At 32.8% G+C, this 24,705-nt stretch overlaps 1 protein-coding gene across 3 annotated transcripts in view; it reads left to right on the forward strand.

Annotated features, from left to right (window-relative positions):
- Positions 1-24,705, forward strand: part of OLA1 (Obg like ATPase 1) — a 215,319-nt gene that overhangs the window by 101,818 nt on the left and 88,796 nt on the right. For all 3 annotated transcript variants that reach the window (XM_074303084.1, XM_074303086.1, XM_074303087.1), the window contains one exon: positions 18,346-18,521. In XM_074303084.1, the coding sequence (XP_074159185.1) occupies positions 18,346-18,521 (176 nt within the window). The remainder of the gene's footprint in view (positions 1-18,345; positions 18,522-24,705) is intronic.

Genomic DNA, 24,705 nt, shown 5'->3' on the forward strand with positions numbered 1-24,705 from the left:
ATCTTTGATGAATTTTTTTAATATGGCAAAAGTGCCAAATTATCTTGCAATTCAGTTTCCAAATTTCCCTCTCAGAGAATATTTTAGTTTTAGAAAAATGTTACAAGTTAAAAAAAAAAAACTAACAGGAAAATGGAAGGTCTTCTGCCTATATATAATTCTAGCCTGAGTTATCTAAACTATATTTCCCAGTTAGTGTGATAATAACTTCAGATAGCCTGATTTGCTTCAGGATACTGTATAGTACAAACATTTATATATGTGTCTGTCTTTAGATTTTTCCATTACTAATAAAATCAAAATATGATCTAAAGCCATATTTTCATTTAAAATCATTAAAATTAGATTGAAATAACCCTTTTTTATTTTTCCCAAAATGGAGGAAATTTAAATCAGCTTGATTTTCTCAATGAGGTGGTTTCTTGTCTTTCCACCCCTTTTTCTGTCCCATAATTCTTTTAATTACCTGTTCTCTTTAGGAAGAGGAATATCATTAACATGTAGAAGAAGTAAAAATATGTTTTCTTTTGCACATTGTATTCAAGTTAAAAATACTTTAATATGTATTCTATTTAATGCAATATAAGTTATGTAACATGAAAACAATATACAAATCTTGATAGAATTTATAGAAAGGGAACAACAACTACTTTATTTGTTATGTGTATAAATGGATTAAAATTGCTTTTATGATCAAAGAGAAAATTAATTTCACATGAGGAACCAAATTTTAAAGCAAGAATGTACATATATATTTGGACAGTGACAATCAACTAATAATCTCTAGTAGATAAGGTTTGGAGACTCACAAATTTCAGGGGGAAAAAGTAAATATGAAAATTTTGTGCAATGCCATAAAAACTAACCAATTGTTTTTTTATGTGGCCTGTGAATGTAATATGCATTAACAATCAGATTCGACTTCATTTAAAAAAATTTGAATGATGATATCATGACAAAGAAAGTGGGAACCGCTATGCTTGATGACATGGGGGCATTTAATTCATGTTACTTTTGCTTTATTCAACCTGTTTATTTAAACCTTTCTCAAAATTTGCTCATGAATTTAAGAAATACAGTAATTGCTCTTAAAAAAAGTCTTTTGTTTTTGCTGAATGTGAAATTAGATTTTATTGTATTTTCCTGTTATGAAGCTTATTTTAGTGTATTAGTTCAGAGTTTACATTTTCTTTTTACTAATAACTACATAAAATAATAATTTTATTATTATAGTCTGATTTTGATAACTTTCCCCAGATATACAGTCGGGAAAAATTTATAAGAGAAATTAAGTTAAATATATATCATTTAGCTCTTTGCAGAAAAGAGCTAGTTTTAATTTACCTCCAATGTTGCGATCACTGGAGATGGGGAAGGATCACTGGAGATGGAGCTAGACTCTCTTTGTTGTTGGGAATTTAAGCAAACTAGATATTTCACGTAAAATTATTTCTCTAACCAACAAAAACTATTTCATCTATTTTTATACACAGTCATTTCTAATTCCATCAAGTAAGATGGTTCTTGCCTTCTTTCTCTCTGGAAAGTTTATAAAGGGTTCTGGTGGCAGAGATATACCAGATAAAAGGTTTAAGAACATAGATTTATATAATAGAAAGGAATATCAGAAGGCATGCAGGCTAATGGGACTGTTCTACAACTTTCCTGACAGTTATCTTGTCTGTTTTTGAGTGAATAGAAACCCATTACTGGGATATATGCCCTTCTTATCAGACAGCTTTAATCATTAAAATAATTTTCTGTACAAAGAACTTTTAGATGTTCCAAGCTCTTCCTTCTAGAACCTAGGAGAAAAAGTCTTGGTACCTCTTCTATAAAACACGTTTCTTATACTTCAGGAAAGCTATCATATCCTCACTAAGCCTTATCTTTTCCAGGTTAAACACCTATGATTTATTAAACTGATTTTCATCTGACATAGCCTTTACTCCCTTCACTGTTAGATCTTTTTTTTTAGATCTGATTGTCAGTGATATCTCTAGAATGTAGCAACCAGAACTATATACAGTCTTATTGTCATCTGGCCAAAATACACAGTATCAGTGGGCCGTCAGTGTTTTTGCATTTTGTTATTGTTTTGTTTTTGTTTTTCAAAAAATGAGATAGGTGGTGCAGTGAATGCCATGGAGTCAGGAGAACCAGAGTTCAAATGCAGCCTCAGACACTTAATACTTCCTAATTGTATGATGCTGGGCAAGTTGCTTAACCCTACTTGCTTCGCCAAACAACAACAAAACAACTGAAAAACAAAAACTATAATATAACCTAAAATGGAATTAGCATTTTTGGCTATCATATTGTTTACTCAGTGAATGTGTAGTGTACTAAAATCTGTCACATAAAGTATTTAGTCCAGGTATATGTGCTATCACTGCTTTCCCCGTCTCCTTCCTGGTGTATTTTAATTTTTGCTGAGATTTCATGTCAGAAGATCTGTCCTATCATTCCAGTATATAAGCGGTAATTAATAAATGCTTGTTCCCCTACCCTTCCCTCTTTTTCTGATTTCTTTGTGGATATAAGCCTAGTAGTGATGTAGTAGGATCAGAAGTTATTTAGTATTTGATAACTTTTTGTACATAATTCCAAATTGTTTTTCAGAATGACTGGAACAGCTATATCAAAATGCATTAGTACACCATTTTTCCAACTTCTCCACTTCTTTAATGTGGTGGTTATCAGATTTTGTATGATCCTACCTGTGACTCCATTATATTTGAATGATTGCTTTCTGCACTGATTATTTTATCTTTTATCTGGGAACTGTGGAAATTGGCTATAATATTCCTGGGAGATTTTATTTGGGGATCTCCTTAGTTGTTGATGAGTAGATTTTTTTCAGTTTCTGTTCTGGTTCTAGTCTATCCAGGCAGTTTTCCTCAATAATTTCTTGAAACATAGCTGTATGATTCTGGGCAAGTCATTTAACACCAATTGCCTCAGTCCAAAAAAAAAAATATTGAAATATGATGTCTAGGTACTTTCTTTGATCATGGCTTTCATGAACTTAAATTACCTTTTCATGATCTGTTTTCCAGGTCAGTTGTTGTTCCAATGAGATATTTTTTCATTCTTTTGACTTTATTTGATTTCTTGAAACTTATGAGAGAAAAAATAGAATTGAGCAAACATAAGTTTTTCTTTTTCCTCATTTATACATAAAAGTAATTTCTAATATTCATTTTGTTAAAAAAAATAACTTAAAAAAAATAACTTTTTGAGTACCAGGTTCCCTCTTTTATTCCCTCCCTCTCCCCCATCCTTGAGAAGGCAAGAATTATTCATATGTAGTCATCTAAAACACTTTTATATTAGCCATGTTGTAAAAGAAAACACAAACAAAAAAGGGAGAAAAACTCAGAAAAGTAAATAAAGCATTTAAAAGTATGCTTTGATTTGCAGTCAAGATCCCACCAGTTTCTTTCTCTGGGGGGTAGATTTTTCATCAAATCCTTCAGAATTGTCTTGGAGCATTATATTGCTGATAATAGCCGAGTTGTTTACAGTTGATTATTATATACACAAATACAAAGATCTTCTGACTTTTCACTTCACTTTCTTAAAAGTTTTCACAGATTTTTCTGAAATCACCTTGTTTGCTGTTTCTCATAGCATAAATAGTATTCAATTACAACCATATACCACAATTTGTTAAGCCATTTACTAATTGGTGGGTATCTGTTCAGTTTTTAATGCTTTGCCTCCACAAGAAGAATGTTTATAAATATTTTTGTATGTATTGGACCTTTTCCTTTTTCTTTGGTCTTTTATGGGTACAGATCTAGTAGTGATAAGTGATATTGTTAGATCAAAGGGTATCCAATTTGATTACTTTTTGGGCATAGTTCCAGATTGCTCTCCAGAATGGTTGAGTCAGTTCACAACATTGTCTAGAATGCATTAGTAACCCAGTTTTCCCATATTCTCTCCAATACTTATCAGTTTTCTATTTTAGTCATCTTTACCAATTTGATAGGTGTGAAGTGGTACCTCAAAGTTATTTTACTTTGTATTTCTCTAATCAGTAATGATTTGGAGCATTTTGCCATATGAATATAAATAGGAAGAAGATCTGGCTCCAGGCCTAGTAAAATATCAGTTGTACCATTAGCTACCCTAAATTTTTCTAATTATTGGTTATTTAGGACATCCCCCTCCCCATTGGGTTGTTGATAGCTTTGATTTGTTATCATTTATGTATTGAGTAGCTCTTAAGTATAGTACATTAGAATTAATTACATGTATGTATGTGTATATAGGTGTGTATGTAAAGGAAACTTATTGCAAAATTTTCCCCTCTCAATCAAATATTTCCCTTCTAATTTTTACTACATTAGATTTATTTGTGCAAAAAACTATATAGAATCAAAATTACCTTTTATCTCCTCATTTCTTTCCCATTTTCCTGATGCCATATAACAGTGAATTCATTTAAAAAAGGGGGAAAAATAGCTAACATTTATGATAATACTTTTAAGGTTTGCAAATTGTCTTGCAAATATTATCTCATTCAGTGCTTTCAACAACCCCTGGAGATAGATTTTATCATTATCTCCTATGAACCAGAGAAGAGATACTGAGCCAGAGAAAAAGATTAAGTAAGTTATCCAGGGTTATACTTGTAGTGTGTATTGGAGACTAGATTTGAGTTCATGTCTTTCTAATTCCAGATCTAGTACTTTAATCTACTGTGTCATCGAAAGAAAAATTAGCAAAACCATTCAATGCCCCCCCCCCCCAAATTTGACTATATATGCATTGTTCAATACTTGTGACAATCCATTCCCTCAAGCACCTACACAAAAGGAGGGGAATGGGGTCTTACATTTCTTCTTTAAAGACAAAAAAAAAAAATGTTATTTAAAAAAAAATTGAAGGAGAGAGAATGATTGAACTGATAGCCTCCTAGAGTAAATACCTACCTGAGTTCAAATCTGGCCTTCACTTCACACTTCTTAGCTGTGTGATCCTGGGCAAGTCACTTAACCCTAATTGCCTCAGCAAAAAAGAGTAAATTTATTTCTTCATTACAAACTGGAGTAAAGAAGAAAGATGATCAGCTTTTGAAAGTTAAAGTTGAAGATGCAGCTCTGAAAATTAAAGTCCTCTATTTTTCTCAGGAACATATTCAACAATATATTTTGCTGGTAAGAAATATATTCTGCTGTTGAGATTGAGAGTCCTAAAAGGGGAAAAAAAAAAGTTTTCTATTAGCTATTGAGAATATAATACAGATTAAGAAGCAGTGTTATCTACGATGAGATCTCCTTTGAGATTATACAACTTAACATTTGTAGTAAATCCTGTTGGCTCCCTTCTAGGACTTTATATAGGAGCCAATCCTTGAACAAGAACAAAGAAGACTGAAAAGGAGAGTAACAAAGATAAAGAATTTTATAAGACTTAACAGGTAATAAGACAAGGGGAAAAGGGAGTAAAGAATAGTTGACCTTGTGATTTAGCTATAGGGTCAAGACTCAACCTTTCCTGAATTATAGTGATTTAAATGCCCCCTTTGTCTCTGTGGTATTTGGTTTCTTGTCTAAGACTTTATAATTTTGAAGAGTACTTTCTAGGATTCCTTCTGGTAGTATTATTTTGTGTTTACATTTATTCCTAGAAGCATGTAAAAGTAATCTTATTGGACAGATCATAAGAGCTCCTGGCATACTGTATATACTTGGGGAACACAGAATTTTCTAATATTTGTAGATATCAATTGTTAGGTTTACCAGCACTCTTCTCATTACCTCTCACGTGACATCACCAGTCACCACTTCTAGTCCTTCATTTTCTCTTACTGAGTGAGTTTTAATAGAATTTCAATCTTGATAGTGGAGCCACATTATTTTTCATTGGAGAACAAGCCAGGGGCTGCTTATTCAGAAGATCCAGTTCTCTCTTTTAGAATATACCTTATATTGGTTACTCCTGCCATAGTTGTTCTTCATTGTTTTTTTGTTTTTGTTTTTGTTTGTCATTTGGGTCATTTGTCCATTTAGATCCCTATTCCCTTTTGCTTCTTCAAATCTTTTGTTTTGTATTCATACTGAAGCCTTTCTAAATATATATATATATATATATATATATATATATATATATATATATATATACATTTTAATAGAACATATCATTCTTTTGATATTCTAGAACCCTATATCTTATCTAGTAGGAAGATCACCTTGCACAGTGGTCCTCAAACTTTTTAAATAGGGGGCCAGTTCACTGTCCCTCAGACTGTTGGAGTGCCTCACACTCTGTCTCCAACGCCTCAGCACAGTCCTGGAAGTGGCCTCAACCCAGTGCCTAAACACGAGTTTAGGTCCAACTTCCAGTCTGATTTTACCATAACCCATCGGGCCGCATAAATGTCCTCAGCGGGCCATATGTGGCCCGCGGGCTATAGTTTGAGCACTCCTAACCTTGCATTTTGAGCATAGGTAGCAGTCATTTAATTGGTTGTGACATAAATACAAGCATTATGCATTCATTCAGGGATTTTCAAAGTTACCTCTGATTTCCATTCCTGTAAAACTTGAAGCCTTAATTTTGGATAGTTGCTTTACTAGAGCACATTTCATTGGACTGATATAAGGTATTATAAAGGTAATAATAACTTAAGTGTATGCAGATCTGTACAGTTTACAGAGAACTTTCAATACAAATGTGTGTCAGAGGAGGTAAGGAGATACCCTCAACTCTGTTTTTACCAATAGTAGAATGTTGCTTTCACCCTGAGTTAAGTGTCCAAGGAAATCAACATTTCTCTTTCCCTGAGCCTTCATTTAGCTATGGTAATGCTTTTTGTGAAAGAGGGGGGGAGGGGGAGAGAGGGAGAGAATGCCCATCAATTGGGGAATAGCTGAATATGATATATGAATGTAATGGAATATTATTTTTATATAAGATATGAGCAGGCTGATTTAAGAAAAGCTTGGAAAGAGCTACATGAATTGATGCTGAGTAAATTGAGCAGAATGAGGAGAACATTGTACTAAGTGATGTGATGATCAACTGTGATGGACTGGTCTCTTTTCAACAATGTTACTCAAGAAAATTTAATAGATTTGGGATGGAAAACACCATCCACATCCAGAGAAAGAAGTATTGATTCTGAATATGGATCAAAGTATATAGTATTTTCACCTTTTGTTGTTTGTTTGTTTGTTTCTCTTTTGATCTGATTTTTCTTGTGCAGCATGATGAATATAGAAATGTTTAGAAGAATTGCATGTGTTTAACCTGTATCAGATTGCTTGTCTTGGGGAGAGGGAGAAAAAAATGGAACATGAGATTTTACAAAGGTGAATGTTGAAACTGTGCATACTCTTTGACCCAGCAGTGTTACTACTGGACTTATATCCCAAAGAGATCTTAAAGAAGGGAAAGGGACCCACATGTATAAAAATGTTTGTGGCAGCCCTCTTTGTAATGGCCAGAAACGAAACTGAGTGGATGCCCATCAATTGGAGAATGGATGAATAAATTGTGGTATATTGATATTATGGAACATTATTGTTGTGTAAGAAATGACCAACAGGATGATTTCATAGAGGCCTGGAGAGACTTACATGAAGTGATGCTGAGTGAAATGAACAGGACTAGGAGATCATTATATACTTCAACAACAATACTATATGATGATCAATTCTGATGATTGTGGCTCTCTTCAACAATGAAATGAATCAAATAAGTTCCAATAGAGCAGTAATGAATTGAACCAGCTACACCCAGCAAAAGAACTCTGGGAGATGATTATGAACCACTATATAGAATTCCCAATCCCTCTATTTTTTTCCGCCTACATTTTGGATTTCATTCACAGGCTAATTGTACACTGTTTCAAAGTCCGATTCTTTTTGGACAGCAAACAACTGTTTGGACATGTACACATATATTGTACTTATACTTTAACATATTTAACATGTATTGGTCAACCTGTCATCTGGGGGGAGGGGAAAAATTAGGACAAAAGGTTTGGCATTTGTCAATACTGTAAAATTACTCATGCATATATCTGGTAAATAAAAACTATTTAAAAAAAAAAGGTGAATGTTGAAAGCTATCTTTATATATATTTGGGGGGAGGGGAAGAAACTTTTTGCTGACCTTGAATCTCACATTTCTAACTGCCTTTGAGACATTTTAAACTGTACATTTGGTAGACATCTTTAACTCATTATGTCTAAAATGGAATTCATTCTCTTGCTTTCTAAACCTTAGGTCCTCCAAACTTTCCTATTACAGTAGAGAACAACATCCTCTATTTAGGTTTACAACCTAGTTACCATCCTTGTCTCCTCACTATCCCTTTGTCAATCTTCTGCCAAAGCTTGTCAATTTTATCTTTGCAACATCTCTCAAATATTTCTGCTTTTCTCCTTGGACACTGTTACCTCTCTGGACAAACCCTTATTAACCTAGACCAGAGGTTCTCAAACTATGGCCGTGGCCAGATGTGGCCCTCTGAGGATGTTTATGCGATCCACCGGGTTATGGCAAATGGGCTGAGGGACAGAGACAGTGTGAGATTTTTGTTTTTACTATAGTCCGGCCCTCCAACAGTCTTAGGGGCAGTGAACTGGCCCCCCTATTTTAAAAGTTTGAGGACCACTGACCTAGACTGTTTCAAATAGGATATTGGTAGATTTGTCTGCCTTAAAGAACTCCCTAGTCCAATTCATCCTTCATTTAGTCTCTAAAATGTCTTTCCTAGTATGCATGTCTGACCATGCTGCCTTTCTACCCAGTAAAATTTGTTTTTTTTCAACTCCAAAATCAAAAATCCTCTGTTTTAAAAGCTGTCAATCAGTTCTGATATCTGTGGCTCTGATAAAGGCCTTATTTTTCAAATATAGGGAGAGACCCGAGTCCAATTTATAAGAATGTAAGTCATTCCTCAACTAATAAATGGTCAAAGGGTATGAATAGGCAGTTTTCAGAAGAAGAAATCAAAGCTAACTGTAGTTATATAAAAACATGCTCTAAATTACTGTTGATTAGAGAAATGCAAATTAAAATAACTTTGAGGTACCATCTCACACTTGATTAATATTAATGCTAATATTTAATAATTAATATTAAATGATAAATGTTCAGGGAAGTGGGAAAATAGAAACACTAATGCACTATTGGTGAAATTTTGAATGGATCCATCCTAATACCTATTGATCCAGCAATACCACTACTGGGTCTATATCCCAAAGAAATCATAAAAGAGAGAAAAGGATCCAAATGTACAAAAATATTTCTAGCAGCTCTTTTGTAGCATTGAGGAACTAGAAACTGAGTGGATGTCCATCAATTGGGAAATGGCTGAATAAGTTATGGTATATGAATGTGATGGAATATTATTTTATAAGAAATGATGAGCAAGGGCCAGAGCCAAGATGACAGATAGTAGACTGAACATTGCCTGAACTGTCCAACTTCCCTCAGAATAAATGCCAGATTAAGACTCTGAATGGATTTTGGAGTGACAGAACTCAAAAACATTTAGAGTGTAATAATTTTGCAGCTCAAGATATCATAGAATGACTTCTGAAAAGGTCTATCTCAATTGGGAATGGAGGAGAGAATGCAATCCAACGTTGGTACAATAGGGGAATTTAGTTGGCAGTACTTAGCCAAAAGACAGTTGCACTGCCTTCTCTGTCCTGGTTCAAAAGGCCAAGTAGATAGAACCATCTGTGAAACTTCTGATGCAATTACAAAAGGCAAATTGTGAACCCCCAGGTTCACACAGTGCATTGAAGAAACCTGGAGCACCACCCGTCCCAGCACAATCAGTAAAAAACCCCTGTTGCCCTGCAGAAGAAGCTCAGAACTATATCTGCCCTAAGAGCAGGCCCTCAACTTTTAAAAATGAGCAAAAAAACAAAACAAAAAAAAGAGCTTTGACCCTAGAAAGCTGTTGCGGATATAGGGAAGATCAGAGCATAAGCCCAGAAGAGGAGGCAAAATAACTTCAAGTGAAGTCAACAAAGCTCTCTTAGAAGAGTTCAAAAATATTTCTAAATAAGAGAGAGAATTAGCAATGAATAGAACACAAGCTCTGAAGTCAGGAGGACCTGAGTTCAAATCTGGCCTCAGACACTTAACACTTCTTAGCTGTGGGACCCTGGGCAAGTCATTTTAAACTAATTGCCTGGGGTGGAGGTAGATATGAAATGTTTTGGGGGAAAGCCAACACCTTGGAAGTATAAAAAAATTTTTTTTGTGAAATGGAAAAATATATATATTAAAGAAAATATTTTCTTAATTTGGTGAACTGGAAAATATACTGAAGAAAATAACTGAAGAAAATAATTGACTAAACAATTAGAATTGGACACTTGGAAGTGAATGACTCAATGAAATATCAAGTATTTTAAAAATGAAAAAATTTGAAGAAAATTTAAACTACTTCATTGGAAAAATAATTGACCTGGACAATAGATCCAGGAGAGACAATCTAAAATTAGTGGCACCTGAAAACCATGATGAAAAAAGAGCCTAGACAACTTGTATCAAGAAATTAATCAAGGTTACTAAGTTAAGTGCATAGAACCAAGAGAACATTGTACACAGCAACATCAAGACTATGTGGTAGACTTGCTTGGCTTTTTTCAACAATGAAGTAATTCAGGCTAATTCCAATAGAATTGTGATGGAGAGAGCTATCTGCATCCAAAGAGAGGACTATGGGGACTAAATGTGGATCACAACATGGTATTTTCACCTTTTTTGTTATTTTTATTTGTTTTTTCTTATTTTTTTTCCTCTTATGATCCAATTTTTCTTGTGCAGCATGATAAATGTGGAAACGTTTAGAAAAATTGCATGTTTAACTTTTATTGGATTACTTACTGTCTAGGAAGGGGGGAAGGCAGGAAGGGAGGGAGGAAAATTTGGCATACGGTTTTACAAAGATAATTGTTGAAAAGTATCTTTGCATGTATCTTGAAAAATAAAAATTTAATATTATTATTTTTTAAATCATCAAAGAAAAGTTCCTGATATCCTACAACCAGAAGATAAAATAGTCATTGAAAGAATCCACTGATCAGTTCCTGAAAAAGACCCCAAAATGAAAACTCCAAAGAATTTTGTAAATAAATTCCAGAATACTGTAAAGAGAAAATACTGTAAGCAACCAGAAATTAACAATTCAAACATCAAGAGCCATAATCAGGATTACCCAAGACCTAGCAACTTCCACATTAAAGCATCAGAGGGCCTGGAATGCAAACTAGCTTGTACAATGAAGAATAAACTACCCAGTAAAATTAAGCATTATCTTTCAAGGGAAAAGGCAGACATTCAGTGAAATGAGGAATTTTCAATAATTTTGGATTAAAAGACCAGAGCTGGACAGATTTGATTTCCAAATACAAGACTTAACAGAAACATTAAAAGAGAAACAGGAGGGGGAGAAAAACCAATCCTTTGTTTTTAAAAGTTAAAATGTTTACATCCTTACATTGGAAGATGATATAGGTAACTTCAGAATCTGTATCAGGGCAGTTAGAAATAGTATACTAGTAAAAGTGAACTCTTCCATAGCAGACTGGATTAAAAATCAGACCCCTTTAATATGTTGGTTACAAGAAACATATTGAAGCAGAGAGATACATACACAGTAAAGATAAAAGGCTGGAGCAGAATCTATTATGCTTCAGCTGAAGTAAAATAAGCAGGAGTAGTGCTCCTAATCTCAGTTCAAGCAAAAGCAAAAATAGATCTAATTAAAAGAGATAAAGAAGGAAACTACATCTTGCTAAAGGATACCAAAGACAATGAAGTAATATCAAGACCAACATTATATGCATCAAGTGTACAGTATACAGATTCCTAGAGGAGAAGTTGAGAGTTGCAAGAAGAAATAGACAGCAAAATTAAACTAGTGAGGGACCAACCTTCCTCTATCAAAGCTAGATAAATCAAACCACAAAATAAATAAGAAAAAAGTTAAAGAGGTAAATAGAATTTTAGAAAAATTAGATATAATAGAACTTTGGAGAAAATTGTATGGGGACAGAAAGAACATGGAACCTACACAAAAATTGACCATGTGTCAGGGCATAAAAACCTCATAACATGTAGAAAGGCAGAAATAATAAATGCATCCTTTTCAGATTATGATGCAATAAAAATTACATGTAATAAAGAGTGGGAAAATAGACCAAAAATTAATTGAAAACTAAATAATCTAATCCTACAAAGTGGATGAAACAACAAATCATAGTAACAATAGATAATTTCATCCAAGATAATAACCAAAATGAGATAAGATGCCAAAGCTTCTGTGATGCAAAAATAGTTCTTGGGGAAATTTTTATCTCTCTAGCTCATGTGAATAAAATATAGAAAGAGAAGTTTAATGACTAAATACCAAATTTAAAAATTGAAAAATTCTGAAAAATCAAAGGAAAGAGGCAAATAAATAAATGAACAAAACTAAAAGATAGTTTTATGAGAAAACCAACAAAATAGATAAAAATTTGGTTAATTTTATTAGAAGGAAAGAAGAAAACCAAATTTCCAGTATCAAAAATGAAAAGTGTGAACTTACTACCAGTGAAGAAGAATTTAAAGCAATAATTAGGAGCTATTTTATCCAAATTGTATGTCAATAAACCTGATGAAGTAAGTGAAATGGACGAATGCATACAAAAATATAGATTAGCAGTTGAGATGAATAAATTACTTAAATAGACCCATTTTTAGAAAATGAAATTGAACAAACCATTAATGAACTCGCTAAGAAAAAATCTCCAGGGCCAGATGGATTTACAAGTGAATTCTACTGGACATGCAAAAGGACAGTTAATTCCAGTACTATATAAACTATTTGGAGAAATAGGGAAAGAAAGAGACCTACCAAATTCCTTCTATGACACAGACACACGCACATGGTGCTAACCCAGAAAGGGCCAAAACAAAGAAAATTATAGAACAATTTCCCTAATGAATATTGATGCGAAAATCATAAATAAAATCTTATAGCAACTTATCAAGATTATACACTATGAACAAGTGAGATTTATCCCAGATCTGGTTCAATATCAGGAAAGCTATCTGCATAATTGACCACATTAATAACCAAGCTGACAGAAGTCATATGATTATTTCAAAAGATGCAGAAAAGCATTTGACAAAATACAACACCCATTCCTGTTAAAAACACTGGAAAGCATAGGAATAAATAAACCTTTCCTTAAAATGATTTTAACATAAAACCATGTAAGCATTATATGTAATAGGGATAAGCATTCTCAAGACAGAGATGGGGGCAGGTAGGTGGCGCAGTGGATGGAGCACCAGCCTTGAATTCAGGAGGACCTAAGTTCAAATCTGGTCTCAGACACTTGACGCTTCCTAGGCAAGACCCTGGGCAAGTCACTTAACCCCAGCCTTAAAAAAAAAAAAAAAAGACAGAGATGAAACAAGGTTTCATTATCACCTCTATTATTCATTATTGTAGAAAAATATTAGCATTGGCAATAAGAAGAAAAAGAAATGGAAGTAATTAGATAATAAGGAAGCAGAACTATCACTCTTTGCAGATGATACAAAAAGTATATTTAGAGAATGCACTAAAACATTATTAGAAACAATTAACAGCTTTAGCAAAGTTTTATAAAATAAACTCACATAAACTATTGGCATTTCCATATGTTACCACAAAAATAGAAAGAAAAATTCCATTTAAAATAATTGTATATAATATGAACTATTTGGGAGTCCATCTGCCAAGACAAAGCCAGGACCTATATGAACACAATTAAAAAACACTTTTTACACAAAATCAGATCTAAACAATTGGAAGAATAACAAGTGCTCTTGGGTATACCAAGCTTATATAATGAAAATGACACTTCTACCTAACTTAATCTACTTATTCAGTGCTATGCCATTCAAACTGCCAGGAAATTATGTTACAGAGCTACAAAAAATAGAAACATTTCATCTGGAAGGACAAAAGGTCAAGAACTGCAAAGGAATTATTGGGGGGAAAAATTCAAAAGAAAGTAGCTATACCAGACCTAAAACCATATTATAAAATGGTGGTCATCAAAACCATTTGGTACTGACTAAGAAATAGAATAGTACATTAATGGAATAGGTTAGGTTCATGAGACACTATAGTCAAAGACTATAGTAATCTAGTGTTTGATAAACTCAAAGATTCCAGCTTCTGAGATCAAAACTCAGTATATGATCAAATTTCCTGGAGAAACTGGGAAGCAGAATGGTAGGAACTAGGCCTTGACTAAAATCTAACACCCTATAGCAAGATGGGGTTGAAATGGGTTCCTGATTTAGGCATTAAAGAGTGATATTAGAAGTATATTAGGGGAACAAAATATATCTACTTCTTAAATCTGTGGAAAAGGGAGAAGATTCTATTCAAAGAAGAGCTAGAGAACAACAGTATGAAATGCAAAATGGATAATTTTGAAAACATTAAATTTAAATGATTCTGTATAAACAAAACTAATGCAGCCTATAATTAGAAGGGAAGCTGAAAATTGGGGGGGGGTTACATTCAAGGGTTCTGATAAAGGCCTCATGTAGTGAATTGACTCAAATTTATAAAAATACAATTTATTTTCTAATTGATAAATGGTCAAATGATATAAACAATTATTGTTCATTGAACATTGCATATTCATTTGCATATTGAAATGAAAATTAAGATAATCCTTGTGATACTACCTCTTAGATTGGCTAAGATGACAGGAACAGATAATGATGAATATTGGAGGAATTGTGGAAAAACTGGGACACTAATGTATTATTGATGGAATTATCAACTGGTCCAACCATTCTGGAGAGCAATTTGGAATTATACCCAAAGGGTTATAAAATTGTGTGATACTTGTTGATCCAGAATAACTACCAGGTCTATATCCCAAAGAGATCTTTAAAAAAAGGAAAAAGTTTTACTTGTACAAAAATATTTATAGTAGTTCTTTTTATGATGGCAAAGAATAAGTTGTGGTATATCAATGTAATTTTATTGTTCTTTAAGAAATGATGTGCCAGTGAATTTCAGAAAAACCTAGACTTAAATGAAATGAGCAGAAGCAGCAGAGCTTTGTACATAGTAACAGCAACATTGTATGATGATCAACTATTAATAGTTCCAAAGGACCCATGAGAAAAAATGCTGTTCAACTCCAGAGAAAGAACCGATTGAGTATGAAGGCAATTTCTTTTCAAATAGTATTTTATTTTTCAGGAAGCCTTCCTCAATTTTTCTTAATTCCACTACCTAATCTTTGTTAAATATTTCCTGTTTATTTTGTTTTCTCTCCTCTTAAATTATGCACTGCTTGAGGGTAGGGAATGCCTTTTCTTTTTGTGTCCTTAGCAGTTTGCGCAGTGCCTGGCATATAGTTAGGTGATTTATAAATGTTTTTTGATTGATTGGCCCTGAGACTGAGGCCTTGTTGTAGGTGTGAACTTTAGGTGTTACTTGAAGAGACAAAAGGAGCTAGAAGACAGACATGAGGGAGAAAATAATAGGTTTCTGGACAGTCAGTAAAAATGCTTAGGCAAGAAATGGGAGTATTACTTTGTCAGGAATAGCAAGGACTCCATTCTTATTGGATTTCAGAGTATGTTGAAAGGGGAGTGAAGGAGAAAGGTAGAAGATGTCTGGAAAGTTAAGAAGTTGGTTTATAAAGGGCCTTAAAGCCATTAGAAGTTGGATGTAATAGTGGAGTCACTGAAGCTTATTAAGTACTGCAGTGGGTGACCATGTTCAGACCTGTGCTCTGAAGATCAGTTTGACAGCTGAGTGGGGAATTGAAAAATTTAAGCAGGGAGACCAGTTTAAAGATTTTTGCAATAATCCAGAGCATGAATTTGCAGTAGGACAGGTTTGATAAGGATTCCTGGGAGAATTGGTTTCTCTAAGAAAAAGGCTTTTGTTGCATATAATGCAGGATAGGATCAGTCAGCATCAGGGGCCTCATTAGTCTAAGGGACTATTCCAAGATGGGTATTTTTTTAGTGAAAAGTAAGGAGGGGAGAAGATGTTTACTCTTTGCTCAGTGATTAAATCCTCCTCTCAAGAGAACAGTTTCCTTCCCAACTATTGGCCAAATTTTGACAAAAGCAAGAAATAGAAACGTGTAGTAGGATCCAAGCTTCCTGGCATCCTGCCTACTAGGTCCCAAGCTCTTTGCATCTGAGTGTGTTTAGCCATTCCCTGTCTACCACAACCCAAACCCCCTGCACCTGTCCTGATAGTCAAAAATAATTTGTTTTTCTTTCTTGTGCCTAACTACAAACCAAAGCCCTGCTGAGGCCTATTTCATCATGATGAGAGCTGGCAACATGATGGTGGTAATACCAGAGGAAAGAAGGGGAACTGGAGATACCATAATAAAATCAATAGAATTTGATGAATGATTAGTTATACTGAAGTGATTGAAACAACAAAATGTTAAAACTCTGTGACTTAGAAAATTGTAAGAGGAAAATAAAGAAGAATGGGAGGGTTTTGGGGGGGAAAGACAGTGAATTCGTTTTTGGAGATGCCAGGCAATTGTTGATACTTGACTGTAGGTCAGTAAAAAGATTGGGATTAAACATTAGAGCCAGTTTCTTAATATATACCTAGAAAACATTAAAAAAAATTTTTGCTTCCTTCTTTCCTAATTGTATCTTTATTCCTTTTTTTAAGTAGATAGAATCATCCTAAACCATACTCATCCCTCACATTCAAAAATATTTTATGCTCATTACAAGTTTATCTTAATCTGAACCCTGAATTTGAAGAAAAGTGGTACCACCTGGATTTTTTTGTCCACTTTCTCTTGCCTTTCTTTTCCTTGTGAACTATGGCAGGTATTTTTTAAGAATAACATGCTAGGTTTAGAGGTGTGTTCTGTAGTTACAGAATAGACAAATTTGGGGATCTGATTTTGTTTCTTTTGGGAACCAAATCTTCTCGAGAGGTTACTTTACCAGTTGTAAGACAGCCATAAATATTAGAGGTCGGACTTTCGTGCCTCTTAGTCTAACTTTCTATCTACTATGAGGTATATATTTATGAGTAATTAGATTTTGAGACACTAAAAGGCAAATTCTTTCCCTAATTTTTCCCCCTTACCTTCCTCTCACCCTGTGTTTTCTTTTAAAGCAATGTCTAAATATTTTTGACATCATTTAATATTAATATATATTATTTGGATGCCAGATCTAACTAAATTATACCTGATTATCTTAAAACAGTTACATTTTTTGGTCCAAATAGTTCTTTGATAAGAAAACTGCCCATACTTGTTTATTTATAGAAAACAAAAGTGTTATTTCTAAAATAACATGGATAATGTTTTATTTTTCAGTGTTCTACATGTATAAGAAGTGTTAACTGATTTTATATAATGATAATATCCCAAAGAAATGAAGCTTTGTGTTAAAATAAATTAATTGTGTTTTGTGCTGGTTTTTACAGTAGTGACATTTATGTATGAGTTTATTAGTTTTATGTGCCTACTACTACCACCACCTTCTGTTTAAAATAATTTGTGTTTGTTCATTTTAGGATATTATTCTTTATCTGATAATTTGAGAAAATCCTAGTTGAATTATGTTGCCACATTATGTCTTCAATAGGGCATAAAGTCAGTACACATGCTTCAGTAATATCTGGTTGTTTTACCCTTATGTTTCTAGTTGGCAATTTGAAATTATGGCTTCAACTGCACTTTAAATATGTGATAATAGCATGTGTTCCTAATAAGGGCCAGTACCATTTTGTTCATATAGTGTGAATGGTTGTCACTCATATATGACAAATGTATCTTCATCTGCTTCTGTGATAGCCCCCTAAAAACCATACCCTCAAATCAGACCGATGAAATTAGCTGCTGTGTAAATTGTGTGTCTGAGTGGTTCATTATCTAATCACCGTCAGAACCACAGTGATAAAGTAGATTGAAGCAGAGAAAAGGTCTGCCAGATGATTTCAGGCCTTGTTTCCTCCCTTCATTCCTACCCTCTTCCAAAACCTGTTTTCCTTGGAAACCTTAATAATACAGTTTAGAACTTTAGAATTTCTTGCTGGAACTTCAGACATTTTAATGTTTAATGGAACAATATTGGTATAACAGTAAAATTCTCATTTTAAAGCGTCTAATTTTAGGTATTGGAATCAGTTTTTTAATTGCCAAACTTGTTTTGAGGTACTGTGTTTATAGCTAATGCACAGTTGTGATACTAAGTATGCTGCTATTAATTTGCAAAAAAAAAATTTACATTTATAGTTATTATTACATAGTGCTATATCATTTGTAAGTTGGATTTTTTTTCTCTTTGATGTTTTAGGATCATTTGAAGATGATGATATTACTCACATAGAAGGAAGTGTAGATCCTGTTCGAGACATAGAAATAATACATGAAGAGCTCCGACTTAAAGATGAAGAAATGATTATGCCCATAATAGATAAACTAGAAAAGGTAGCTGTGAGAGGAGGAGACAAGAAATTAAAACCTGAATATGTAAGTAAACACATATAGTTATTTTGTAATCAGTTTCTATGATGCCTTTTGTTAAAGATGTCATCCTATATGTCCAGTATTCTACATGTACTTTAAAGTGACTAAAGGTCATGTGATAATTCTATGAAAAATCATTAGAGTACCAACCCATTATTGCATCGCCTTGGTGACAGGCTAATTAGAGTGTTGTTTCTAAACTACCTTTAGTTAAAGTGATGTGACATTTTTTTCCCCCATTGAGCAAATATTATATGAATGATTTTATATTGAGATTTTGAGAAGTGTATGTATATTTCAGATAATTTGTGTGGGAAGCTAACCATCTATTCCTAATGAAGATCAAAGGCAGAATGAGAGCTAGTTCATAAAAAAAAAAAAAAAAAAATTTTAAGTGAAAACCAATGTAAGCATATATAATTATTAATACTTTTTTTTTTTTTTCTACAAAGTAATAATCACAGAACTTGAAAATTTAATGGCAACTTAGTGGCATTCTGGTTACCAAAAAGTCCCACTCAGGAAACCCACTATCACATATCCAAGAAATTCATCTGGGCCAAGTTACTTGAATTCATAAAGGGGCAGTTTGGTGCCCTCTTGCTACCTTCTTATTTTGAGTATCAGCTTCCTATTGGTAGTTTTTCTGATGCATAGCTCATTTTATTGTCAGAGAAAAGATAAGTTACAAAATAGAATAGCTCTACATTTTCTCCTTTATCATTTGTTATCTGATCCACTCCCAAATAAAATTCTAGTCCCTCTATTTTCTTCCAACATAGCTTTAAAAAACTCCTTTTCTAGTCTTCACCAGCCTCAGTTTATTCTGAGCATTAATATTCTTGACACTATTTTTATAGATGTACATTATGCCCTTATCAGCCCTTGTAACCTGGCCTTGATTCAATTTTTTAAAATATGTGTATGTGTATGTACATACGTATATACATTCATATGTATGTATGCACATGTTTTACTTTGTACATAGAGATCTCTTTAGATAATATTTCTTTTTCTTCTCAATGAATTTTTCCTTGTATATTAAGAATTATATTCTGGAGTATCTTCTGTTTCTCCTGGGCTGACTTCCTGTGTAGTATTTTACTGTGTAGAAAATCATGCAATCTTTGTGACTGGGTCAACTACAAATTAATGTTAACTCATTTCAACTGGCCCCTCACTGAAACAAGGTAGTCCTTTTAATTCTGATTCTCTTTTCTAGTTCCAATAGAGTGTCTTTTTAAAAAGACTTTTTTTCTTTTTCCTTTGCCTCTTCAAGCTTCCTTTTTAAGCTTTATAAAGTAGTGGCCTTTTATTACTTACAAGCTTTAATCTCTCCCTAAATGCTATTTCTTTTCTGTTGCCTTTAAATACACCCAGGTTTTTCTTATTACAAAACTCTTATTAGACTCTATCTTGTCAAACTATTATTCTATAGCTCAATCAATCAATTAGTAAGTTATTTATTAAGCATTTCCTAGATTCAATGAAAAGTGCTCAACATTTTGAATAAAATGACAAAAATGAAATAGTCCATTCCCTAAAGGAGGTTACATTCTAACAAGAGAAATAATAGGTACAAAACATTTACGAAAGGTTAACTTTGGAGGAGAATTGGTAGTTAGACAACCAGGTAAGCTCTTATACAGAAGTATTTTCTTATTACAACCAAATTCAAGAATTGTCAAGAACTCATGATCTCTGCTTCTCCTCTCATTCTTCATATAGAGGTCTTCTGAAATCTAATTTTGAACACCTAACTTAAACTCTTCTCTCCTAGTTATCTTTGGTCTTTTATTGTCAAAATATAATATCCTTTTCTCATTCCTTATCCTTCTCAATTTATCTTTATTATTTGACAGTCTAGACTACTGTTGCCTAATTCTCTCTCTCCTGAATTTTTGTGACATCACTAACATCTTGAGTCTTTCCTTGCCTTCTCCTTTTTTTCCTTTCTTCTTCTTCCTTTTCCCTCCCCCCCCCCCCTCACTATTACCAACCATAGTATACATCATATGTATACTTATGGATAATACTTAAAGACACCTATCTTGGATCATTATCTCCTATAGCATTCATTTTTTAATAAGATCTCATCAGTTCACATGCATTTGTATTTTGAAGGGATGTGTGTGTATGTATTTATATAGCCTGAGTCTCTTTCCTGTTCCCCCATATGTTATCACTAATTGTCTAGTAGATATTTGAAATTAGATATAGTGTAAGCATCTCTGTATTTTTATGGCTAAAACAGAACTCATTATATTAAAGATGATGGTTTATTTATAGAACCTTGGAGAATCAAATAACAAACTAATCAAAATAATAGGAAATTTCTACAAAGTTACATGCATAATATCTAAAATAAACCTTATATAGATCAATAGTATTTTTATGTCCTAATAAAATCCATAAAGAAGAGATAGAAAAGGAAATTCCATTTTAAATAAATGCAGACAACATTAAATAGTTGGGATTCTGCCTGCCAAGAGGCAAATAGTAGCAACATGAATACAATTTATAAATATCCTTCACACAAAAAAGACAATAAAGACAGATATAAGGGGAAAATATTAATAATTAATAGATCAAGCCAATAGTAAAAAAAAAATTAAAATACTGCTTGAATAATTTTATTAATTAAGTGCTTTATCAGTCAAACTATCAAAGCATTATTTTATATAGGAATAAAAAAAAATTAAGAAAAGTCATCTGCACGTGCAGAAAGCCAAGAATATTAAGGGAAAGTAAAATAGAATCAGAAGACAGGAAATAATCTTTGCAGCAGGTTTCTCTGATAAAGTTATTATTTCTATTTTGTTGGGAATTGAGTCAAATTTGCAAGAAAAAGATCCTTTCTTCAGTGGGGGGGGGGGAGGGAGGGAAATTGTCAAAAGATAAGAATAGGCAGTTGCAGAGGAATAAATCTAAGCTATCGATAACCATATGAAAAAATGCTCCAAATCAAAAATAATTAGAGAAATAAAAAATTAGAATAACTCTAGTACTCACATTCATCAATTTGTTTTAAATAACATATAAAGAAAATAATAAATGATGAACAGGCTATGGGAAAACAGGTACATTCTTACAATAATGTGTTGGTGGACTTGTCCACCAAACATTCTGGAAAGCAATTTGGAACTACATCCATAAAGCTATTATAATTTCCCTACCAATGGAAATAGCAATTCCCTCTCAAAGAGAGATCAAAGAAAAAAGAAAATGACAAATTGTCCTATTTGATGTTTATTAATATCCGTTACCCCTTCCAATTTCTTTGCTTTTCCTAGGCTTTTATATCCAGATTGTTGTCTTTACTTATCTCTACTTTTGCCAGCTTCTTTGGAGAGACTTTCTTGATCTCTCTGTTACCTCCTTTATAAAGTATTCTTTGCTTGTCTTTGTATAATTTGTGTCTTTATTTTTCAGTAAATCTTAGGTAGCATAAGGCCTAGGAGGGATTTAAATTTTATGCTTGGCTTCTACATTGCCTAGTCTAGTGGTATTTCTGGTATCAGAAAAGAAATAATGAAATAAAACTAAGATTCCCAGGCTACATAGAAGCTTTACATCTTTATACTACAAATATGTCACTGTACTTTAAGAAATGAACTGATATTGCAAATTATTAGAAATTGAGGAGATTCCCATCTATTGGAGAATGGTTGAACCAAATGGTGGTATATGATTGGGATGGAATGTTATTGTGTTGTAAGAAATGAAAAGTTGAATGGCTTCAGAAAAATCTGATACATCTTATATGAACTGATGCAAATTGAATTAAGCAGAACCAGGAGAACATTGTAGACTGTGCACAGTAACATCAGTATTATAAAGTTGATCAGCTGTGAACTTCATAGCTATTATAATCAAGATAATGATCCAAGACAGTTCTGAAGGATTCATGATGTAAAATGCTATCCATCAATACAGAGAGAAAACTACTGAACTCTGTGTTCAGATCGAAACATACTTAAAATAAACAAAAGCTTTCAACATGGCTGATAAATAGATTTTGTATGAATTCACATGTAAAATTTATATAATATAGCAGGAAGGAGGAAGAGAATTTGGAAATGAACAATTTTTTAAAATATAATTGAGAAGTGGTTAACAAAATAAGTAAAAATATATTTAAAAAAAAAAGAGGAAGAAGAAATTAACCCTAGAAATAGCAACAAATAACTTCACAGAAAATGACATTAAATTCATTTTAGAACAAAAGAAAAAACTTGTCATTGATGTGGGAGCAGTATAGTCATGTAATGCATAAAGAAACATTTGGTTTGAAAAGAGTTTAGAGAAAGTTTGCAAAGAGATCAAACAAATCAAAACCATTTAAATGGTATTTAAAGATTTAAAGATTAAGGATAATAAATAATATTTATAGTATGAAGAACAGTGCAGAATGACTTGTGATGTAACATCACAGTTTTGGAAAAACTTACAGAGCAAGTAGATATGGAAATAAAGAGGATGAAGAAAACATGCATTAAGTATGTATGTAGGAGTTATATATTAGCAGTAGAACTGTGAAAGAATTGTGGAGTCAAGTCACAATTTATGTAAAGGGAGGGGGAGAAAGATATTAACATCGTGGAATAAAATCTTAAACCTTATTAATGTTGAAGAAAAGTAATTGAGAGTATATCAGCATACACACCTACAGTTCATTCTATACCAAGTTATATTCTATAGTATACTACATCTTTTCTATCTTACAATTGGCTGAAAGATGTAGAAATATTTACTACTTGTTAATTATAAAGAAAAACATTTTATTCACTAGAAAAAAAATCTAATTTTTGGAATTGTAGAAATAATACATCAAGTAGTGCTCATGATAGGAATAACACATGAAGCACAAACATCACAAACAATGAAGATACAAACTTGATGTAATGGGCATCAATTTATTTGGAAAATCCTATAAAATCAGCAAAGTTATTTGAAAGAGTAGCTTCAATAAAGCAAATTTGAATCTAAAAAAAACACTTTACTCTATTTGTATAATTCCAAGTTGCATTTCAAAATGGTTGTATGAACACTTACTAGCTGTGTAACTATGGACAAGTAACTTAATCCTAAGTGCCTCACAAAAAAAACTAAAAGAAAAAAACAATATGGCTGTACCAACTATGACTAATATGGAAATATGTTTTACATGAGGACCTATGTAAAACCTATATCAAATTGCCTATCAATTTTTGGAAGAGGCAAAAGAGGGAGAGAGAAGAATTTGGAGCTCAAAGTCATAAATATGAATGCTGAAAATTACTTTTGACATGTAATTGGGAATATAAATAAAGTACTATTTTTTAAAAATTGTTGTATAAATTCACAGTTTCACCAGCAATGCACTAGTGAGCTTATCTTCTTACAACATCTCCAGCATTAACTATTCCAGTGCTTTTTCTTCTTTGCTAATTTGTTGGATATGAAGTGAAATCTTAGGATTGTTTTGATTTTCATCTTATTTTTAATATTTTGGAATGTGAATATGGTTATTAAAAGTTTTAAATCTTCATTTGAGGATTATTTGATCACTTCTCTACTGAAGAATCTGCTTTAGTCTTAAGTATTTGGAAGTCATCTCTTTATCTTGTATATCTAATTTGTCTAAGAAAATCAATACAGAAATTCCCCACACTTCTCATTAAAAGGAAAATGTTATATGAAAGAATATTCCAAATCACTATTGATCAGAGAAATGCAAATTAAGACAACTCTGAGATACCACTACACACCTGTCAGATTGGCTAAGATGACAGGAAAAAATAATGATGAATGTTAAAGGGGCTGTGGGAAAACTGGGACACTGATACATTGTTGGTGGAGTTGTGAAAGAATCCAGCCATTCTGGAGAGCAATCTGGAATTATGCCCCAAAAGTTATCAAACTGTGCATACCCTTTGATCCAGCCCTGCTACTGGGTTTATATTCCAAAGAAATACTAAAGAAGGGAAAGGGACCTATATGTGACAAAATGTTTGTGGCAGCTCTTTTCGTAGTGGCTAGAAACTGGAAAATGAATGGATGCCCATTAATTGGAGAATGGTTGGGTAAATCATAGTATATGAATGCTATAAAGACTTACAATACTAGAGATAATACCAATAAAAAGATGTCTCATTTGTATTAGGGATTGGAATGCTAACATAGGAGTTCAAAAGATATTTGGAAT

This window comes from Sminthopsis crassicaudata, chromosome 3 (assembly GCF_048593235.1).
Source record: "Sminthopsis crassicaudata isolate SCR6 chromosome 3, ASM4859323v1, whole genome shotgun sequence".
Taxonomy (NCBI): Eukaryota; Metazoa; Chordata; class Mammalia; order Dasyuromorphia; family Dasyuridae; genus Sminthopsis; species Sminthopsis crassicaudata.